Below are 20,678 nucleotides of genomic sequence, written 5' to 3' on the forward strand. Positions count from 1 at the left end.
CATTTATTATAATTAGATCCTGAGTTTTCAGGAACTTTTCCCTTCCATAAGGACAGTACTATTCTTAGTTTTATAGACTAAATCATGTTAGGCTAATTTTCTTTTTCATTTTACATAGTAACAGAACTTCAAGATATGTCCAGCCTTTGATGTCTTATTTAACAGATGATGAAACTGAGGATCTGGAAAGGTCATGTGTCCTGACCATGGTTACTTACCTAGTAAATACTGACATGGTTTTTTGCTAAACCTAGAAGCAGCATTTTTTGTACCCAGGAGAATGTATGCCATCCTAGGTGGCGATAGTGGCATCAAGACATAGACTTCCAAAGAGGAAAGATAGACATTCTGGGAAATTGATCCCTGTGCCTATATATGGTGGGATAACACAAGAAGGCTAGGCTGGGAATGGTATTGGTTTCAATTAATTATTTTTTATTAGCAAGACACTTAAGTTCAATAGTTTCTATTCCATAGAATAAAATATCAGAACACTTTGAATTTTGGTACTGTAGGGAAAAACCATAGTCACCCAAGTTATGACTACGTTCTTTCCCCTGCATCAGGGGACCTCACTGAGGCAGTAATATTTATCCTTAATTTTCGGGGAAGACCACAACTTCAGGGAGGTGATGCCATGATAAGCACATGGATTGGATTGGGGAGGGGGGTGTAGTGTGCTAAGTCACCAGCCTCACTTTCTCCTCCAGAGCCATCTGGGTCCAGTGGCCAAATACAAATCAGGACAACTGGAGATGGTCCTGGATGCAAGGCAATCATGGTTAAGTGACTTGTCTAGGGTCACACAGCTAGTAACACTCAAATATCTGAGGCTCAATTCAAGCTCTCATCCTCCTGACTCTAAGGCCAGTGTATCCACTGTATCACCTAGTTGTAGGTGGACAATAATAAGAACAAGGACAAGGACAAGGACAAGGACATGAAGAATAAGAACAAGAAGTAGAAAAATGTATATTGAACCCACACACCAGGCATTGTGCTAATAAACTTTAAAAATGTTATCTCATTTGAGCCTCACAACTCTGAGGAATACTCTGCAGTTAAGGAAACTGAGGCAGACTACAATTAAGTGACTTGCCCAAGGTCACATAGCTGGTAGATATCTGAGGCTGAATTTGCACTCAAGTTCCTATCTCCTGTCTCCAAACCCAACATTCTGGCTAACTACTATTCCATCTAACTATCTATGCAGCTATGTTTTTATCATTTTGCCAGTGAGATGTGTTAAATATAGGGTAAAGAAATAATGTGCCAACATCAAGGCACTATCTTCGATAATGTTTTTCAATAATATTAGTGGTTTGTACTCCTTTCTCTGTATTACCTTACCAGGACTCCCTTGTGACTAAAAGTAGGTATTTATTTGCCATATCAAGAGTTATGGATACAATCTATTACTAGGATGGGAGCAAAACTAAAGAGTTCATTCACAATGACATTGAGTCCATAATATCAATCTCATAAGTTTGCATTTTAACTACTTGAGCTAACTACTGGTTTGTCTGTCATTCAACCCTCCTGCTGCCCTTGCATAGTTCAGGATATGTAAAATGGAATGGTCATAATTAGCATATCTAACTACTTTGGACTTTATTTTATTTATAATACATTATATCTGAAACCTTTGGCCTCCTGGAAGGAGTCAGAAGACCTAGGTGCAAGTCCCAGTTGGATCACTTTAGGGTGATTTTTGGGAAGACCACTTACTCTCTCTCTAATCCACTGAAAAAATGGAGATCGTTATAATAGCAAAGATTTATGTAGTACATAAAAGTTTTCAAAGTGCTTCATATATAGGATCCCATTTGATCTTCACAGAAACCTTGAGGTTAAGTTGTATTATTGTCCCCATTTCTCAAATAAACGAATACTGAGAGATATTATTTGACTGTGCCAGACACTATGCAAAGCAATGAAGATAGAAAGGAAGGGAGGGGAAAATCCCTACCTTCAAGGATATCACAATCTAATGAGGAAGATAACATACAAACTGTGTACAAACAAGATATATAAAGAATAAATTGGAATTGATCCTGAGTTGTTCAAGGGAGTATTCAGGGAGATCAGAAAATGTTTCATGCAAAGAGCAGTATATTTTCAGCTTAAAATTAGAGAAGTTAGAAGGCAGAAATGAGGAAAGTGAAAATTCCAAGCAAGAGGGCTAAACAATAATGTTAAAAACATAAATTATTTCTTTACAAGACAAATATTTTGGTCCCAAAGACAGGTTGCAAGAGACAACTTAAGAATTATGAATTTCTCAGAAGGACACAAGTAAAAAAGAAAAAATACTGAATACCATAATGGAAAAATTAAACAAGATAACTTCCTAGAACTTCTAAACACAAAAAAACAAATGAATGCCCAGATCACTTCAGAATAAAAAAAACCCTGTTCTGCAAATTATAATATACCAAGATATTAAATTTAATAATTCTAAAGAAAAGAAATTCTGTAAGCATCCAGGAAAAAATCTTCAAATATAAAGGAAATTTGGATAATACAAGGGTATTTGGCACCTACCAGAAAGAATAGTAGGAAATGTAATAATGTGATATGAAAAACAAAAGAGCACAAGATGCACCCTGAAGTGATTTACCTTAAAGACCTAAACCTAAAGATAACAAAAGATAGACATTCAGAAAAAAAGGGGGGAGGGGTAGAAGAGATAAATTTGAAGCACTCCTACAAAGAAAATCTAATGTAAATAGATATTTACTTTTCTGTAACTACATAAGTTGTTGCTTGTCCTTTGTTCTCCAAGAGGACCATGACATCAGGGATGTGATGCCATGGCATACAAGTGAATTGGATTTATGTGAGGGGGACACTGTGCAATGTCACCAGCCTCACTTTCTCCTCCAAAGCTATCCAGGTCCAGTGGCCAGTCAGCTATGGACTGGAGAAGGCTCTGGATGCAGTGAAATCCTTGGCTTTTTCAAGCTAAAGTCTTAATAGGTCTCAGTATCTTTGACTAAGGCAATGCCCATTAAGTGATTATGGGTAGGTAAGAAAGAAATGAGACAGAGATTGGCAATAGAAATAAAAGGAAGGTAAACAACAAACAAGGAAGGCACAAATAAATTACTCCAGGAAAAAAAAACTAGAAAGATACCTCTGAGATTAAAAACAAGTAAAATAACAACAGACAGACCATTGAGAGATTTCTTTCTAAAACTATACAAGGGGACAATGGTGAAAGAAGAATGTAAATAGAAAAACTGATGGTATTGGAATAATCCTGAAACATCATAGACTAAACCTCACAACACTCTTTTCTATAGGTCAATCAATATTTGGGGGAAGAGGGGTTACCAAATTTCAAAATCATACAAAGAATAAAAGGGGACAGAAGAAGGAAAAGATAGAAAGGAAAGTTTAAAATATCCTAATCAAATCAATGAGCAGCTAGGTGGCCCAGTGGATAGAGTGGATAGACTCATCTTTCTGAGTTCAAATCTGGTCTCAGACACTTAATGGCTGTGTGACCCCAGGAAAGTCACTTAACCTTATTTGTCTCAGTTTCCTCATCTGAAAATCAAGTTGGAGAAGGAAAAAAACAAACTACTCCATAGGTGGGGCAGTGGATAAAACCTTGGAGTCAGGAGTACCTGGGTTCAAATCCAGTCTCAGACACTTAATAATTATCTAGCTGTGTGGCCTTGGGCAAGCCACTTCACCCCATTTGCCTTGCAAAAACCTAAAAAACCAAAAGAAAGAAAAAAATTCCAAATGAGATCATGAACAGTTGGACACAATGAAAATTATAAACAACAACACATGAAGTCAATAGGAAATAATGAAAGAAAAATAAATCCTGTCATCTTTCAGGAAAAAGAGGTGTTACAGGAGAATGGAAGAGACATCAAAGCTGGAGTTGAGATGAGGAAAAGATTGAAAAAAGTTCAATTCCGTAGTAGGAGAAGAGAAACAGAGAACACAAGAGGAAGATAACAGAGGATAACAGATGAGAAAAACTATAATGGGAGGATGGTACAGTGGGTTATAATCTTCAGAAATTTAATGCTAAGAGAGACTCACTACCTGTGAGTGTTGTACCTCCATAGAGTCTCAGAAGAAAGCCAGAAGAAGTATGAACACAGGGAAGCACATTTTATGGTAAATAGTGACAAAATAAATTATCATGGTGAAGACAAAGGATCATAAGGAACTATATAGTAAGAACCATAGGAGAATTTTTAGCTTCAGTCACACTTCTTATCCTCTGTATTCATTCCTTCAGGAATTAATATTTCTAAGATGAGGTAGAACAGAAAATAAAAGAGTAGGAGACAAGAACCATAAGGTAATAATAAACTGTTTAGAAGAAGAAAATGCAGAGTTTGGAAAAAGAATATCTTGTACAAGGAACAGCATAGACAATATTCCTGAATTTAAAAATTCAGTGTCACTAAAGTAAATAATAGAAGTCTTGCTTACTGTAGCAAGATCTGCATAGATCTTGTAATATTTACAATTTTAGTTTTTTAGTTACAGCTAGGTAATTATTAAGTGTCTGAGGTCATATTTGAAATCAAGTCCTCTTGACTACAAGGCCAGTGCTCTATCCACTGCGTCACCTAGCTGCCCCACAATTTTAGTTTGAAGACAGTTGATTAGTGAACCCATGAAATATAGGTACAATATGTATCTTATAATATTCTTTCAAACAATAAAGTTGTTAAATTGTATACTAGTTGAAATGTTCAGTAGCATTTCATTGAGGTTTCAATAAGTTAATAACAATCAGGGGTATTTAGATATTTAATGTTTACAAAGTGCTTTTAATAATAAAATCTCATTGGGAAATCTGGGACACATACACTGCTGGTGGAGCTGCAAACTCATCCAACCTTTCTGGAGATCAGTTTGGAATTACACCCAAAAGACAATAAAAATATGCATACCTTTTGATCCAGCAATATCACTACTGGGTCTACACCCTGAATAGATCATGAAAAAGGTGAAAACATCACTTGTACATAAATATTCATAGCAGCCCTGTTTGTGGTGGCAAAGAATTGGAAATCAAGTGAATTTATCAATTGGGAAATGGCTGAACAAATTGTGGTATATGTATGCTATAGAACACTATTGTTCGATTAGAAACCAAGAGGGATGAGATTTCAGAGAAGCCTAGAAAGACTTGCATGAACTGATGCTGAGCAAAATGAGCAGAACCTTAATGAACTTGTTCATTCCATCAATGCAATAATCAGGGGCAATTTTAGAGCACTTGTGGTGGAGAATACCATCTGTGCCCATAGAAAGAAAATGGAGTTTAAACAAAGACCAAAGTCTATTACCTTCATATTTTTTTTATAAAAAAAGTTTCTTATATACTACATAATTTTGTTATTTCTAATATTTTATTTTCTCCTCAAGGATATGATTTCTCCCACAACTCATTCAATTTTGATCAATATATAGCATGGAAACAAGATTACCAGACTACCTTCTGTGGAGGGATGGGGAAAGGAAGGGAGGGTGGAGGAAAGATAGTAAAATTCAAAACCTTACAGAAAATGATGGGGAGTAACTACTATTGTATATAATTAGAAAACAAAATATTAATTTTAAAAAATAATATCATCTCATTTGGTTATAACAATAACTTTATGAAGTCAATACTACAAGTATTTTTAGTTATGATGTAAATATCATATGCATGATATGCTTTGCCCAAGGTCTCACAGTTAGTAAGGTTCAGAGTTAAAATTCAATTAGCTTCTTCAATCCAAAGTTCAGTGCTCTTTTTACTATACCGTAATTGCTTATAAAGACTGATCTCTTCATACTTGCATTATTAAATTAAAAAATAAATAAATAAAAGTCTAGGTGTTTTAAGACTACCCAAAGTAAATAAAAACCTAAAAATTTTCTTCTTGAAGAGAAGATAGGTAATCAAGCAGATAGAATAGCTAAAATATTAGACTTGGAATCAGAAATACTCAAGTTAAAAGCCTGTCTCAGACATTAACTGTGTGACCCTGAATGATTTATTTAACCATTCTCAGTCTGTTTCCTCATCTGTAAAATGGAAATAATAATAGTACCTACTTCACAGAATTGTTATAATGATCTAATGAGATAACAAATGCAAACTTCTTTGCAAACTTTAAAGTTATTCTAAATGCTAGCTAACTTAATTGTTCTTTGAGTTGTGATCCTTTTGATTCAATCAAGGGACTGATTTGTTCCTTATGAAGAAATCACATTATATGATCTTATTTTTTTAAGAGTTAAACACCTCTTTTTTTGGCTCCTCCTTTATATAAGAAACACTCCCTTAGATAAGAACAGTAGTATTTTTATTTCTAGAGCTTATATCACATCTAAGTTTTTTTATCATTTGAGGTAATGTTAGAAGTTACAGATACTTCCAACCCCTGAGATCTTATGACTGCAACACTAATTATGTAAAAAAATTTACACAAACAAAATTGAATTTCATACAAAAACAAAATACAACATCATTGTAAAGGGTCTGGAAAACATGTAATATGAGAAATGTAAAATATTTATGACATGGAGAAGATATAACACAATAAATATCTTCAAATATTTGAAGATCTGTTTTCTAGAAAAGAGTATAGACCTATTCTAAATTGCTCCAAAGATGGAAGTAGGTAAAGCTAATAGGCAGAAATACAAAAGAATAGGATATACATTCAATACAAAAACTTTCTAAAAAAGAGGTTTCCCAACACCAGAACAGGTATATTGATTTTAATATCAACATATACCAATTAGAGGTGTTGATGTCAATTAGGTATTCAAAAAGAGATAGCCAACAATATGGAATGCTGGAGAAAGATTATCAACACTTAATTAGACTGGAGGACCCTGAATATTTCATCTAACTAAACATTCTATGATGGTTAGCTATTATTTTAGTGAGTGTTAGCAGCATTCTCATCTTGAGTTATTTGGAGACCAAATTCATTTTTCTTGACTTCATTTGAATTTAACTCAGAACTACCTTTTTTTTTTTAAGTCCCAGGAGACTACAGTAAGAGAGTCTATCAAGGTGTCCGAGTGAAGCACACAGTAAAGGATCTGCTAGCAGAAAAACGATCCAGGCAAACAAGTAATTCAAGATTTAATGTAAGTTTCAATTGAGCTTTTAAATGCAGTCTTAGATTGCAGCATGCTTTTGATGTAAGGTTTCCTATCATCCCTTTCCTCAATACGGACTTACTCATAATATTATAATAGCTAGCCTTTGTGTAGCATATTGTAAGATATACAAACTGCTTTATAAATATTTCATTATACAATTAAACAAATATTTCATCCTCACAATGCCCCTGTGTGGTAGCTGTTATTATTGGCCCTATTTTGCAGGTGAAGAAACTAAGACTAAAGGAGATTAAGTGACTTGCCCAGCATTACATAGCTGGTAACAATGACTGAATTTGAACTCAGATCTTCCTGATTCCAGGTTCAACACCCTACCTACTATAACAGTAGATCTATGGATACTGACTTAGTCAATAAAGAGTAACTCCAACAGATGTTTTACTATGTTAGAGTATATGAATCATCTCTATCAGTATGGTATTGGTATTTATCAACTTGGGGAACTTTTAATATGGAAACTTCCTCTATCCTAGATAAGTTCTAAGGAGTTAGTTAAGCCACATTAAAGTAAAAGGGCTTACCCAAGGGCATATAACTTAGAATTGTCAGAAGTGAGATGTTAGCCCAGGTTCCTAACTCCTTGCCCAGCCCTCTATTCCCCATGCCATACTACCTCTATCCCCAACATATATTATACATTAATCCCACCAAATGTATTAACCCCACTTTGATGGTGGCAGATCCTCAGAGACAGCCCTGCCTGCATTGCATAATATCCCAAGACCACATTTCATCTGGGAAAAGACAGTAAGCAGGTGACTTTTGCCATTGGCATGTTTTTCTGAGGGCTGCTGAAGGGCCCAACAAGAAGATAGAGGGAGTATGTGTTGGAGAAGAGGAGGTCAGCAAACTAAAAAGACATGGCAGAGACCCCTTCATCCTGACACCCAGAACTTCCAGGCTTGAAGGGGCTTCCTCTCACTCTACTAACCAAGTAGAAATCATGGGTCTTTAGAGGAAAAGGGGAATTCATTATTACTATTATAAAAATTATATATTCTAAAATCATTTATTCTTTAAGACATAATACAACAACTTTTTAGTCTGAATGTTGGTCACTTAGTATTATTTCTCTGGAACTTGGTCACGGATTCACAGAATGTCAGAGTTGAGAAAGACCTCAGAAGCCATCTGACCCAGTTTGTATCCTTCAACTCATAGACTAAAAGGGAAACCCATTACTTTCTGAGGCAGCTTATAAATCTCTGTTTTAATTGCTAAAAAAAAAAATTTCGATAGACATGGTGGAGAATGCCTGTAATTCCAAATACAAAAGCCTCTGAAGTTGGCAGTCCTCTTCAGATCAGGCCTATTGAGCTACAATGGGCTAAGCTGATGAGTTTAACATGAATATTGTGAGCCCCAGGGAGGGAGGAGAGGAGGAGAGGAGGGAGGGGAGGAAGGAGGAAGGGGAGAGAGGAAGGGAGGAAGAAAGAAACAGAATTTTTTTTCTCTTATTGTCTAAATTCTGCCTCTTTGCAACTTTCACCCAACTGTTCTCTTCTCTCAGTCCAAGCAAAACAAATCTAATCCTTCTTCCACAAAATACACCTTCAGATATTAGAAGAGACTTCTCTTACCCAGTTTCAACATCTTTACTCCATCAACCAGTTCTCATTGCATGAACTTGAGACATTTCACCATAATGATCATTCCCCTTTAAAACATTTTTCATTATCATCAGTGAACTTCTTAAAACTCTTGACTCCCAGAAGGCAACAAAATTTTCCACATGCTATCTGACTCAACTAGAGTACAAATAGACTGTCACTTTCTTACTCTTTTTTTCCCCCTTAATGCTATTCTTAATGTAGCTCAGAATTGCATTGCTTTTCTGGAGGCTATATCATACTTGACTAAAAGCTTGAAATTCCATTTGTGCACCCAGATCTTTGTGCAGATGAATTACTGTATAGCTACACAAAGGAACAAAGGATCAATGAATCATAGATCTAGAACTGGAAAAGATTTCAGCATCTGTCTACTCCAAATTTCTCATTTTACAGATGAGATGAGAAATTAGATAACTTGCTCTCGGTTACACATGTAGTTAGCATTACAAGTAGAATTTGAATCCACATTCTCAAGACTATGCTCTTTCTAATATATCACATTGCCCAATTTATATTTAAAGTTATTTTGGGGAAGGAAGGATAAAATTTTACATTTACTGCTATTAAATTTCATCTTATTGAAATTGGCCTAGTTTTTCTAGAAAGATAGATTTAGAAATGAAATAGGTCATCAAATCCAACCCCTTTTATTTCACAGATAATGAAACTGAGGCAACTGGAAAGATTGCCTCAAGCTAGGAGGTAGAAGACACTCCATCAGGGCTTACATAGGTACCACTCTATTAAGTGATAAGAAAAATAACCCTGAGTCCTCTACCCAAAGTAGAAGTGCACAGAAGATCTCTGTAGGAAATCCAATGAAAGACAAGCCAGACCATATTAATACTTCCTCTACACAGGGAAGAAGAGCAGGAGAACTCTGGAACTCCATACTAAGTCAGACCAAGTCCAAACCTTCTCTGAATCTGAGAGCAGAAGAGTGACTATGGAACCTTGCCCACACTATGCATTTACAGACTTTAACCCAAATAAGGGTTCCACAATGAGCAAATCCAGGAAAACTCTAAATACTATGAAGAAATAAATGATTTGGGAAAAAACAAGAAGCTTCAAAGAGGAGAGTAGATAACAACCCAACAAGTCCAAGTAAGCCTCAGAGCAAAATAATGCCCTTGACAGAAGAATATTTGGGGAAATGAAACAAGAGCTACAAAATTCAAAAACTAGGGAGAAAGAATGTCAAAGAAAATTTACACCTTAGATCAGATAAGGAAAATCTCAGTCAAGAATTGAATGTCCTAAAACATTAGAATGAATTTCTAAAAAAAAAAATAAAGAATAACTCACCAAAACAAAATAAAAAATAAAAAATATAAAAACAAAGGAAAATCTAAGAAATTTAGCAAAATCAACTGATCTGGAAAATTAGTAAGGAGAGACAGTCTAAGAATTATTGTACTATCTGTAAATTATAATCAGAAAAAATTATGGATACCAAAATTCTGAAAATTATCAATCAAAATTTCCCAGAACTTTTTGGACAGGGGATAGAATGAAAATAGACTCTAAAATCTAAATCTAAAAATAGAAATCTAAAAACCCATTGGTCACTTCAGGTAAAAAAATTCCCAAGAACATTATAGTTGAAATTCTGAGTTTACAAGTCAAAGAAAAGAATAAACAGTTAGTTAAAATGAAACACCAATAAGGATTACACAAGACCTAACAACTGCTATGTAAAGATTAAAAGATTTTTAGAATATACCATAACAAAAAACAAGAGATGGAAGGTTACAACCAAGGATAACTTGTCCAGCAAACTGAGTATAATCTTTCTCAAGGTAAGGGAGAGAGATCTTTTATGGAACAGGAGGTTTCTCAGCATTTCTCCTGTCCCAGAACTGGGACAGTGTTTGGAAATAGAAATGTAGGCACTAAGAGAAACACACACATATACACACACAAATGTGTAAAGATGTAAGACAGTATATGGAGATATATTGTTCAAATGTGAAATTTTAAGGAAAGAGCCCAGGTTAACCATAGCTTCATTCTTTTTTGTACTCCACATTTAATTCAGATTTTCTCTATCATGAAGCCTCTTTACTCTTCACCCCTACTTCACATCTGTCCTTTTCACACCAGAAGTATAATATGATCCTGTAATCCCTCCCTTTTATTCACTGGTTCCTCCCAGAAGTTCCATTTTAAGAAAAGAGCTTATTTCAGTCATATCTTTATTCCCTTCTGGGTTCTACTCTTGATTTTTCAGACTTTGACACCATGATCTTTAATTGGTATCTTGTCCTCCCCCCTTGCTCTTTAGCTTTCATTCACATGCTATCTGTCCTACCTTAGAACAGAAATTAAGGTCAAGGACTGTTTTTAAGTTTATACTTGTATCTAAATGTTAGGCATTATATCTGACACACACCAAATATTTAATAATGTTTATCGACCTTATTAACTTATTAACAGTCTTCTCAGAATGCTAAGGGTCGTAGAGAAAGGTTAAAAATGATAGAAGGTCCTTGAGTCATTTTTTTCTGCTTCAGTGGTTTTAGGAATAGGCAAGATAAGGGATTATATGGAAGGGAGGGGCTCATGGGAAAAGAAGAAAGAAGGAAAGAGAAATCACTGTCAAGGAATAGAGATGTATAAAATGAACAGTATATGACTTGAAGAAATGATGGAAAAAATAGACATCCTATGAATTTTAGTTTCATGTGCATTAGATGAAGGAAGATTAAACACAGTTACATATACATACAGAGAGATTTTAATATAGAAACATGTTAAGTTCTAAAAGAAAATATAAGGGGAAAGGGACAAGAGAAGAATAGAGAGATTTGGAGAGAAGGCTAGATATGTATAATCATAAGCAATAAATATATTGAAGATAAAAATTTTAAATAAGTAAAAATGAAATAATTTAACAATAAAATCCTGTGATCAGGGCTGAGAAAAAAAAAGAAGAAAAGAACTAAAAGAAAATAACCTATTTCATTTATAAGACCATAAGTTTCAGGCAATTTCTTTCCTATCTACATCATCATTATTATTATTTTTTTATAAAGAGAGATAAGTAGAAAAAGTGCTCAAAATTATGATAGAACAGGATGGAAGAACTACACAATTAACACTAGTAACTATGAATGAGATTAACTCAAACATAAACTGGAAGAGATAATGGACTGCATTAAAAAACAAAAATTCACATAAAATTGAAATGAGGGACTAGAACAAAATCTATTATGGGTTCAAAAATCATTGATAGCAATCATGATTTCATACAAAGCTACAGTAAATCTATGTTAAAAACTATAGGCAGGAAAGTGACAGACTTAAAAGCATATCAATATTAATACTTTATACAAACATATTTAATACTATAGTACCTAAATACATAAAAGAAAAATTAATCATATTGAAGGGACAAATAAATAGTAAAACTATAATAATGAGAGAGGAATCTTGATATACAGTTTTTACACCTAAACAATTATAACTAAAAGATAAACAAAAAAAGGCTAGGATTGAATAAAATTTGAGAAAAAAATAGAAATGATAGATCTATGACAATTATTGGTTGGAATAGAAAGAATTCATACATTTTTTGAATGTATATGCCACTTTTTTTTCTTTCAGTTTTTTTCAAGGCAATGGGTTTAAGTGGCTTGCCCAAGGCCACACAGCTAGGTAATTATTAGGTGTCTGAGGCCAGATTTGAACTCAGGTACTCCTGACTCCAGGGCTGGTACTCTATCCACTGCGCCACCTAGCCACCCCTGTATATGCCACCTTAACAAAACTTGATCATGTACTAGTACATGAATATCTCGTTTTAAAAATGTAGAAAAGTAAAAATACTAAACATTTCACTTAAAGATCATAAATAAATAAAAATTAAATTCAATAAAGAGCTTTTTAAAAGAATATGAAACTAACTGGAGACTGAATTACATAATTCTAAATAATTAGTTTGTCAAAGAATAAATCATAGAAACAATAAAAAACTTCATCAGAAAAAGCTGCAATAATAAGGCAATTTGTCAAAGCTTATAGAATGCATCTAAAGTAGATCAAAGAATACCTAAATAATTGGAGAAATATAAATTGTTCATGAGTAAGTCAGTATAATAAAAATGACAAAACTACCTAAATTAATTTACTGATTTAGTGCTATACCAACTATACTCCCCAAATAACATTTTATAGAGCTAATCATATTGCCAAAAGAATATTTTGTAGAGATGGTGAAATTCTAAAATTCATATGAAGAAACAAAAGATCAGGAACCTCAAGGAAAAATGGAAAAAATAGATATATCAGTATCAGATTTCAAACTGCATTGTAAAGCAGTTTAATGATGGAAAGAGACAGAGGAAAAAAACAGACAGATACACAGAGAGACAGAAACAGAGAGAGAGACAGAGACAGAGAGAGACAGACAGACAGATGAGATCCATTGAGTAGCTTGGGGACACAACATAGAAAAGCAATCATAATAGCATAGTTTTTGATAAGTTCAAAGATTCCATTTACTACAAAGAAGGATTCACTCTGACAAAAATTATATGGAAAATTAGACAACTCTCTAGAATCATTTAAGTTTAAATGAACAACTCACATCATAGACCAATTTAAATTCCAAATGAATATACCTATAAAATGAATGGTTATATCATAAATAAATAAGAGGAATAAGGAAGAAATTACTTTTTGGAACTCTAGATAGGAAGAGTTCATGACTAAATAAATAAGAATCATAGAAGATAAAACAGATAATTTTGATTATATATAATTTAAAAGTTTTATGCAAATAAATTTACTATAGTAAACATCAAAAAAGAAATAGATAATTAAAAAAAGAATCTTTATAGTAATTTTTCTGATAAAGGAATTGATTCAATTTTAGATTGAGCCATTTCCCAATAATAAATGGTCAAAGAATATTAAAAAGGAAGGATGAAATTCAAGTAATCAAAAATCATATAAAAATGTTCTAAATTTCTCTAATAATTAGAGAAATGAACATTGAAGTTCCAGCTTACACTTATCAAACTAGAAATGACAAAAGAAATAAACAAAAAATATTGGAAAGACCATGGAAAACCAAATACACTAGAGCATTGCTGGTGAAACTGTGAATTGGTTCAACTATTCTGAAAAGCATTTAAACATTATGACCATAAAGTTGGCAACTTCTGTATACCCTTTGATCCAGCTATACTAGGTCAAACTCCAAAGAATTAGGCAGGGTGGGGTGGGGGGGGGGAGGTGGGGTAAAGATTAAATATGTAAGAAGGTACCAGTATTTATAGCAGTTCTTTGTGGTAGCCCAAATTTGAAAATTAAGGGAAGGGTCCTCCCATTGGAGAATGGCTAACACATGGTATATGAACCAAAGAGCACATTATTGTACCATAAGAAAAGACAAAATGGGAAATTTCAGAGGCAGCTGGGGTGATCTTTATGAACTAATGCAGAGTAAAGTAAGCAGAAATATAACAATTTATGTAATGATACCATGACAGAGAAAAATATTTTTGAAAGACTTGAGAATCCTAATCAATGCAGTGATTACAAAATAATAAAGATAAAACACTACTCACTTCCTGAGAGAAAAGTGAGGAACTTAAAATTCAGAAAAAAAAATATATTTTTGGACATGACTAATATGGAAATTTCCTCTGCCTGACACTCATTTTTGAGAGTTTTTTAAACTTTATGATTTTTTTAAAATTTTAAATTAATAACAATTTTAAAATCTTATTTATCCCTTGTTTACCCTTCCCTTTACCTGAAATGCCTACGAACCACACTCTACCAAACCACATGCCCCCTCCTTTTTAATTCTGTTTTGAAATAAGCCTTCCCCATGAAGTCTCAGAGGGGAAGTAACATGTCTCAGTAGAAAAGCACATTGTGTATGTAGTTAGAAGACCTAAGTTTGAATGCCAGCACTGTCATTTACTACCTTTCTGACTCAGAACAAGTTGCTTGACTTCTCTGAATCTTGGTTCACACATCTTCAAAAAGAAACCTTTGACAAAATGATGTCTCTGGTCTGTCCCAGCTCTAACTCTATTACTAACACTTGTTAATGATCACTATATCAATCATCATCTTCAAAGTATTGATGAGGAATATAGATAGTTTCCCACTGTATTACCCCTATTACTTTCATGTCATCTTTGGAAATATTTTTATGTATCCATCACATTTCTATTCTAATTCCTCATTAGGTTGTAAACACCCCAAACTAGAAACATCATCATTAAAAAAAACAGAATCATTAAAAAAAATTCTCCTCATAATAACAACTGTATCATAGAGTACAATACAGTTAGCAAAGTACTTTCCACACAACACTATAAAACAGTTATTCGTACCATTATTATCCTCATTTTACAGATATTGGAAAGGGAAGCTCTGAGAGACTAAATAGTTCATCTGAAGTCACATAACTAATGAGTGTTTGTGGTGGATTTAAACTCCAAGTCTCCTGACTTCAAGACCAGTGTTCTAACCCCCCACCGGTTCGATCACCACTATGTCACCTAAATATTGCATTGAATATGGTGTTCAGGAAGTGTTTATTGATTTATGGACTGCCATGATTGGCAAATAGCTGATGCCATTTGGTCTATCTTACAATTTCTCTGATGATATAAACTTATCCAAGTATAAAAGGCCCTGGTGATCATAAAATAGCATCTAAAGCATTTAGCCCAATAGCTTCAAATTAATATAGAAATAGAACTTCTAAACATAAGGATACTCACAGGTCACATACGACATGGAAAAATACATATTAACACTATCTATATTCTATCGTATTTTTATTCATTTTGTTGAATATTTCCCGACTACATTTTAATCTGGCTTAGAACACCCTTGGGAGTGTTACAGCCTAGAGCCATGTGTTTGACACTTTTAATTTAGCTGACTCATTATGATTAACCTACCTAGATCTGGACTAACATTCAAAGAGTTCTTATTGTGCTAATACACACAAGAAGATGAAATGATTCTGGATTTAAATATGCTGCAATATCACTATCAAAGATAATTGGATATGATTATCAAAGGTAATTGGCCGTGATACTGAACTCCAGATATATTTGTGATATCTGAATTCAGAATAGCAATAATTAGTGGTGAATGCCAAAGCTAAATCCAATATAAACTTTCCTAAATATTTCTATAAAGCGTTCTGGTTTATGGTTATGGTTATAATAAGACTACATTTTTTATAAAATATGCTAAGTGAAGTGGCATTAAAACTATATAATCTCACTTAATCTAGTTCCTAAAATGCTTGATTAACTAATAGGTTCTGAGTGTTCACTGTTTTTATTCAGATGTTGTACAAGTGTTTTTCAGTCATGTCTGACTCTTCTGATCGAGTTTTCTTGGTAAAGATTCTGGAGTGGTTTCCGGCTTCTCCAACTCATTTTATAAGTGAGGAAACTGAGGCAAATAGAGTTAAGTGATTTGCCCAGCATCAGAGGCCAGATTTGAGCTCAGAGCAATGAGTCTGTCTGACTCCAAGCTTTGTCTCTATCCACTATATAGTTGACATCACCTTTGTCTCTTTCCAATATCAATCTTTAGTTAACTAGTTCAGTCCTAAACTCTGCCCTAGACATCCTTGCTTCTGTGTCCTACACAGCATATGTCCTACACATACTCAAGTATTGCCAAACCTCAGCCTTGGATTACTCTGCCATCCATCTCTTCTATTTTATTGATATGATGCTGAGCATATCTAGAAAAAGTCTACACAAGTTTGCTGAATTAGTCCATTAGGGATGTATGTTATCTAATTTCAATTAAGTCTTCAGTGAAGTAAGACAATCTTTTTACAGTTTCCTAATTGATGCTGTATCCCTCTCCCCACATTGGCTGTTCTAAACTTTTTCTTATTGTTTCCCATACACACTCTTCCTCTATCCTCACAGCTGAAGTCCTTTATTCTGATTTAGTGAAAAAATAGAGGTCATGTGGTATGAACTACATCTTCTCTTCTTTTCTACATCTACATTGACAACCCATTAATTCTAACATTTCATTCCTTTTTCTTTTTTTCCAAGTGTCCAAAGAACTTGCCAAGATCAACCCATCTACATTTTTCCTTAAACAATCTCTGTTGCACTACCTTTGTCAGCAGACTCTCAACCTTATCTTCAGTCTCTCCATAGCTATTCCTTCTTTCTTTGGGCATGTAAGCCCTTAAATTCAGAAGGACCTGAGTTGAAATCCAGTCTCCAACATATGCAGGCTGTGCCAGAAAAGCCACTGTTTGTTTCTGTTTCCTCAACTATAAAAAGAGGAGTGATAAAAGTAACCCCTACCCACCAGGGTTGTTGTGAGGATCCAATGAGTTTATATTTCTAAAGCAGTTAGCATAATGCCTAATACAAAGGAGGTGCTTAATAAATGGTTGTTCCATCTCATGTTATATATTTCAAGATTTACAGTAATTTAAAAATATTTTTCTATTAGTTCACAACCTTTATCATTTTCAAAAATCTAGTTCATGCTTTGTAAAAGAATTTACAATTTTATGGGGGAGAACACAGAAGATAAATCAGAAAACAATAGAAAGTATTATGTCACAAAGTGGTATGTTGTATGATAGTGATGGGGAGTCAGGAGGCATGAGTCCCAGCATCACCCCAATTAGTTGTGTAACATATGTACTATAGAAATTCAGAGAAAGGAGAGATTATTGTAAACACAAATAAAAAATAATATAATAGATGTAACTAAAGGAAATCCAAGCATAAGTAAATAAATCAGTGCGGAAAGAACTTCAAAGAACACATTGGCTCATAGCAGCTGGATCCACAGAAATATATTCAATGGCAAAACACAGCATGGTATTTGCCAAAGTATATTTGCATTTGCAGTATAAACTAGGATTTAACTTCAAGATCCTGCCTCAGGTCATCTGAAGTCTCAATTTCAATGTCATGCTTTTCTTTTACCATCTATCATCTGAGTCTAACAAAATGTGCAGCATGATATTCAAGAGATTAATAGTATGACATGGTAAGAAAAGGGGCTGGACTTGGGTATACAGGGTTCAAGTCTTTTCTCTGACACATGTAGATTTTGTGATCCTGAGAAAATCACTTAACGTCTTGGTTCCTGCCCCCCCACCCCCAGACTCTACTCTGAAATTCTAACTTTTTTAGAGAAGTGGAAGATCAGCATTGATAAAAGCTTCCCCATCAGGGATTACCACTGACCCTGTCTTAGTCCAACCACCTCACCCCGAAGTATAAGAATGAGTAAATTACAGAAGTTTGATGATTGTTTTGTCTTGATGATTTTTTTTTGTCTTAGGTACCTTCAAAGAAAGAGTTGAAATACTTGGCATCTATGTTTATCCTGATGGAATCTAATCTAATTATGCTACTTACTCTAAGCCATAACAATATGCATGCACATCTCAAGAAAAATGACACTAACATTTGTTAAGTGTTCCTCCAGGTTGAGAAGCAGTGTGGCATAGTGGATTAAGAGATAGCCTGGAGCCCAAAGATCTCATGTAGACATGTCCTCATTGTGTGATCTTGGGCAAGTTACTTAACCCTCCATTCTTTCTAAGATGTTATATTTCGGAGAAAAGTGCCAACCTGCATTAACAAAGGTTTTTTTCCTCTTGTGAGAGATCCTTGTACCCATGAAATCAGAGGTCCAATATTAGATTGGTCACTGTGTGGTTATTTCCAAGGTCCACACTGTGGGTTTCCAGCTAGCCCTCCACTCTTGCTCTCTCCAGACAGATTTTGCAAGCTATAGCTGTATTTCTGATCACATTGGGATGCTTTTGTCTTGTTTTTCTATGCTAGTGCTAGCTTTTCTACTAACCTTCTTTTCCTAACCAGCCATGAACTTCTAACTGATGTTTTGTGTGGTTTTAGGATCTATATAGGAAGTTAATTCACTGAAATTTCTTGTTGAATTTCTTGGTCATTATTTGGTTTCAGGGTTTGATTTTTATTTTTTCAGTAAAGATGGGAAAACTGGAACTTCCTGTAGTAATTGTTACATTGATTAAATTTCCATAGGAAAAAGCAAAAGAACAACATGTCAATATCTGTTCCTTTTTTTTCACATTTCTCATTTGGGGGCATCAAAAGTTGTTCAGTTGTTTCAGTAATGTCCAGTTTTTTGTGAAGCTATTTGGAGTTTGCTTAACAAAGATAATGGACTGGTTTGCCATTTCCTTCTCCAGCTCATTTTATAGATGAACTGGGAGATCAATAGTTTCTTTACATAGTCTGAGTGGAGCTATTCTGTATGCATGATATATATCTTTAACCTTATTTTTTATTCTAACTGAGGGCCAATTTTGACCTTTTTCTAATAAGTTAATGATATGACTGTATATAGAAAATTACTTCAGGAATGACTTCTCTTTGGCTTCTAGTCTTGTTTTGGTTCTAATCAGTCCTGCCCTGACTTGCATATGGATCAGAATTCAAAGTGTTAATACCTATGTAATTTTTAGATAAAGGACATGAAGGGAGTTTGAGCTTTTTATAAATGTACTAATCTAGGATCAGCAGATTTTAACTCTTTTCAAATATACAAATCAAAAATAAAGAAAATGCGTGTAAATGTAGGAGCTAATGAAATTCCCTTGGTGTTAGAAGTTGCTCTCAAGGGGGCAGCTAGGTGGTGCAGTAGATTGAACACTGGCCTTGGAGTCAGGAGTACCTGAGTTCAAATCCAGCCTCAGACACTTAATAATTACCTAGCTGTGTGGCCTTGGGCAAGTCACTTAACCCCATTGCCTTGCAAAAACTAAAAAAAAAAGTTGCTCTCACAGGCAATAGTCATTATTTCTTCTCTCTCTCTCAACTGTCCCTTTCAAACCTGGATGAATCATTCTTTTTCCATCACTCTTTTATTGATACTGCCCAAGAGAAAGAAATCCATATTAAACTGAGTGCCATTTTGTTGGGGGGGGTGTTGCATTTTGTGGGTCATTATAACCAAAGAAATAGTCACATAGTAGCTAACCTACAAATGATCTTCTCCATTTATAGGCTGATTTTCAGCAAGTAGATACCATATTTTGCCAATATGTTCCTCAAAGTCTTTCCAACATGGTAGAACCTTCTAGACCATGGATGTCCAACCCTTTAGCTTTCCTGAGTCACAGCACCCAACAAAAATTTTGTCAAGTAGCAAATTAAATTTAATATTTATTTATGATTACAATGCAGCCCCTATTGTCATTGAATATAATTATAAAATGGAGTAATGCCTCATGAATGGGCTTTTCTTTATTTAGATACCAAACTTCAGAGGGCTGGGACATACCTGCTCTAAACCTTACATTATGCTAACCTTCAGAACCCAGGGTTACTTACAGACTATGGGAAAACCTTAGAGTAGGACTTTGTGAATATTCTTATAGGACATAGATAATGACTATAAAAAATCATAAAGGGTATATATATATATATATTGAGGAAGTAGATTGTAATATCAAAGAAGGACAAAAAAGACTTCTGGGTTTGGGGTTGAGAAACCAGCAAATTATTATATGATATGATATATATATATATATGATATATATTGAACATATATATTGAAGTTGGTTACAGAGTGGTTAAAGGTATTTAACAGGGACATGGAAGATGGGTGAAAATCGGTATTTATGTATGGCTAGATATATAGATACATAGATATATACTTGATTCAAATCATACATACATACATACATTGTGAAATATGGTAATATGATAAACCTTGTTTATACTTGCCATATGAGTAGGGTTTTTTTAATTTATTTAAGTCAATGGGGTTAAGTGACTTGCCCAAAGTAATACAGCTAGGCAATTATTGAGAATTTGAGGTCAAATTTGAACTCAGGTCCTCCTGACACCAGGGTGCTCTATCCACTTTGCCACC

The 20,678-nt window shown here is 34.2% G+C and overlaps 1 protein-coding gene across 1 annotated transcript in view; it reads left to right on the forward strand.

The window, feature by feature from the left end:
• Positions 1-3,213: 3,213 nt before the first annotated feature.
• POU2AF2 (POU class 2 homeobox associating factor 2) overlaps positions 3,214-20,678 on the forward strand; it is a 61,229-nt gene continuing 43,764 nt past the window's right edge. Inside the window, exons 1-2 of the mRNA XM_074214302.1 lie at positions 3,214-3,229; positions 7,019-7,128. Of these exons, the coding sequence (XP_074070403.1) occupies positions 3,214-3,229; positions 7,019-7,128 (126 nt within the window). The remainder of the gene's footprint in view (positions 3,230-7,018; positions 7,129-20,678) is intronic.

The sequence above is a fragment of the Macrotis lagotis genome, chromosome 1 (genome assembly GCF_037893015.1).
Source record: "Macrotis lagotis isolate mMagLag1 chromosome 1, bilby.v1.9.chrom.fasta, whole genome shotgun sequence".
NCBI lineage: Eukaryota > Metazoa > Chordata > Mammalia > Peramelemorphia > Peramelidae > Macrotis > Macrotis lagotis.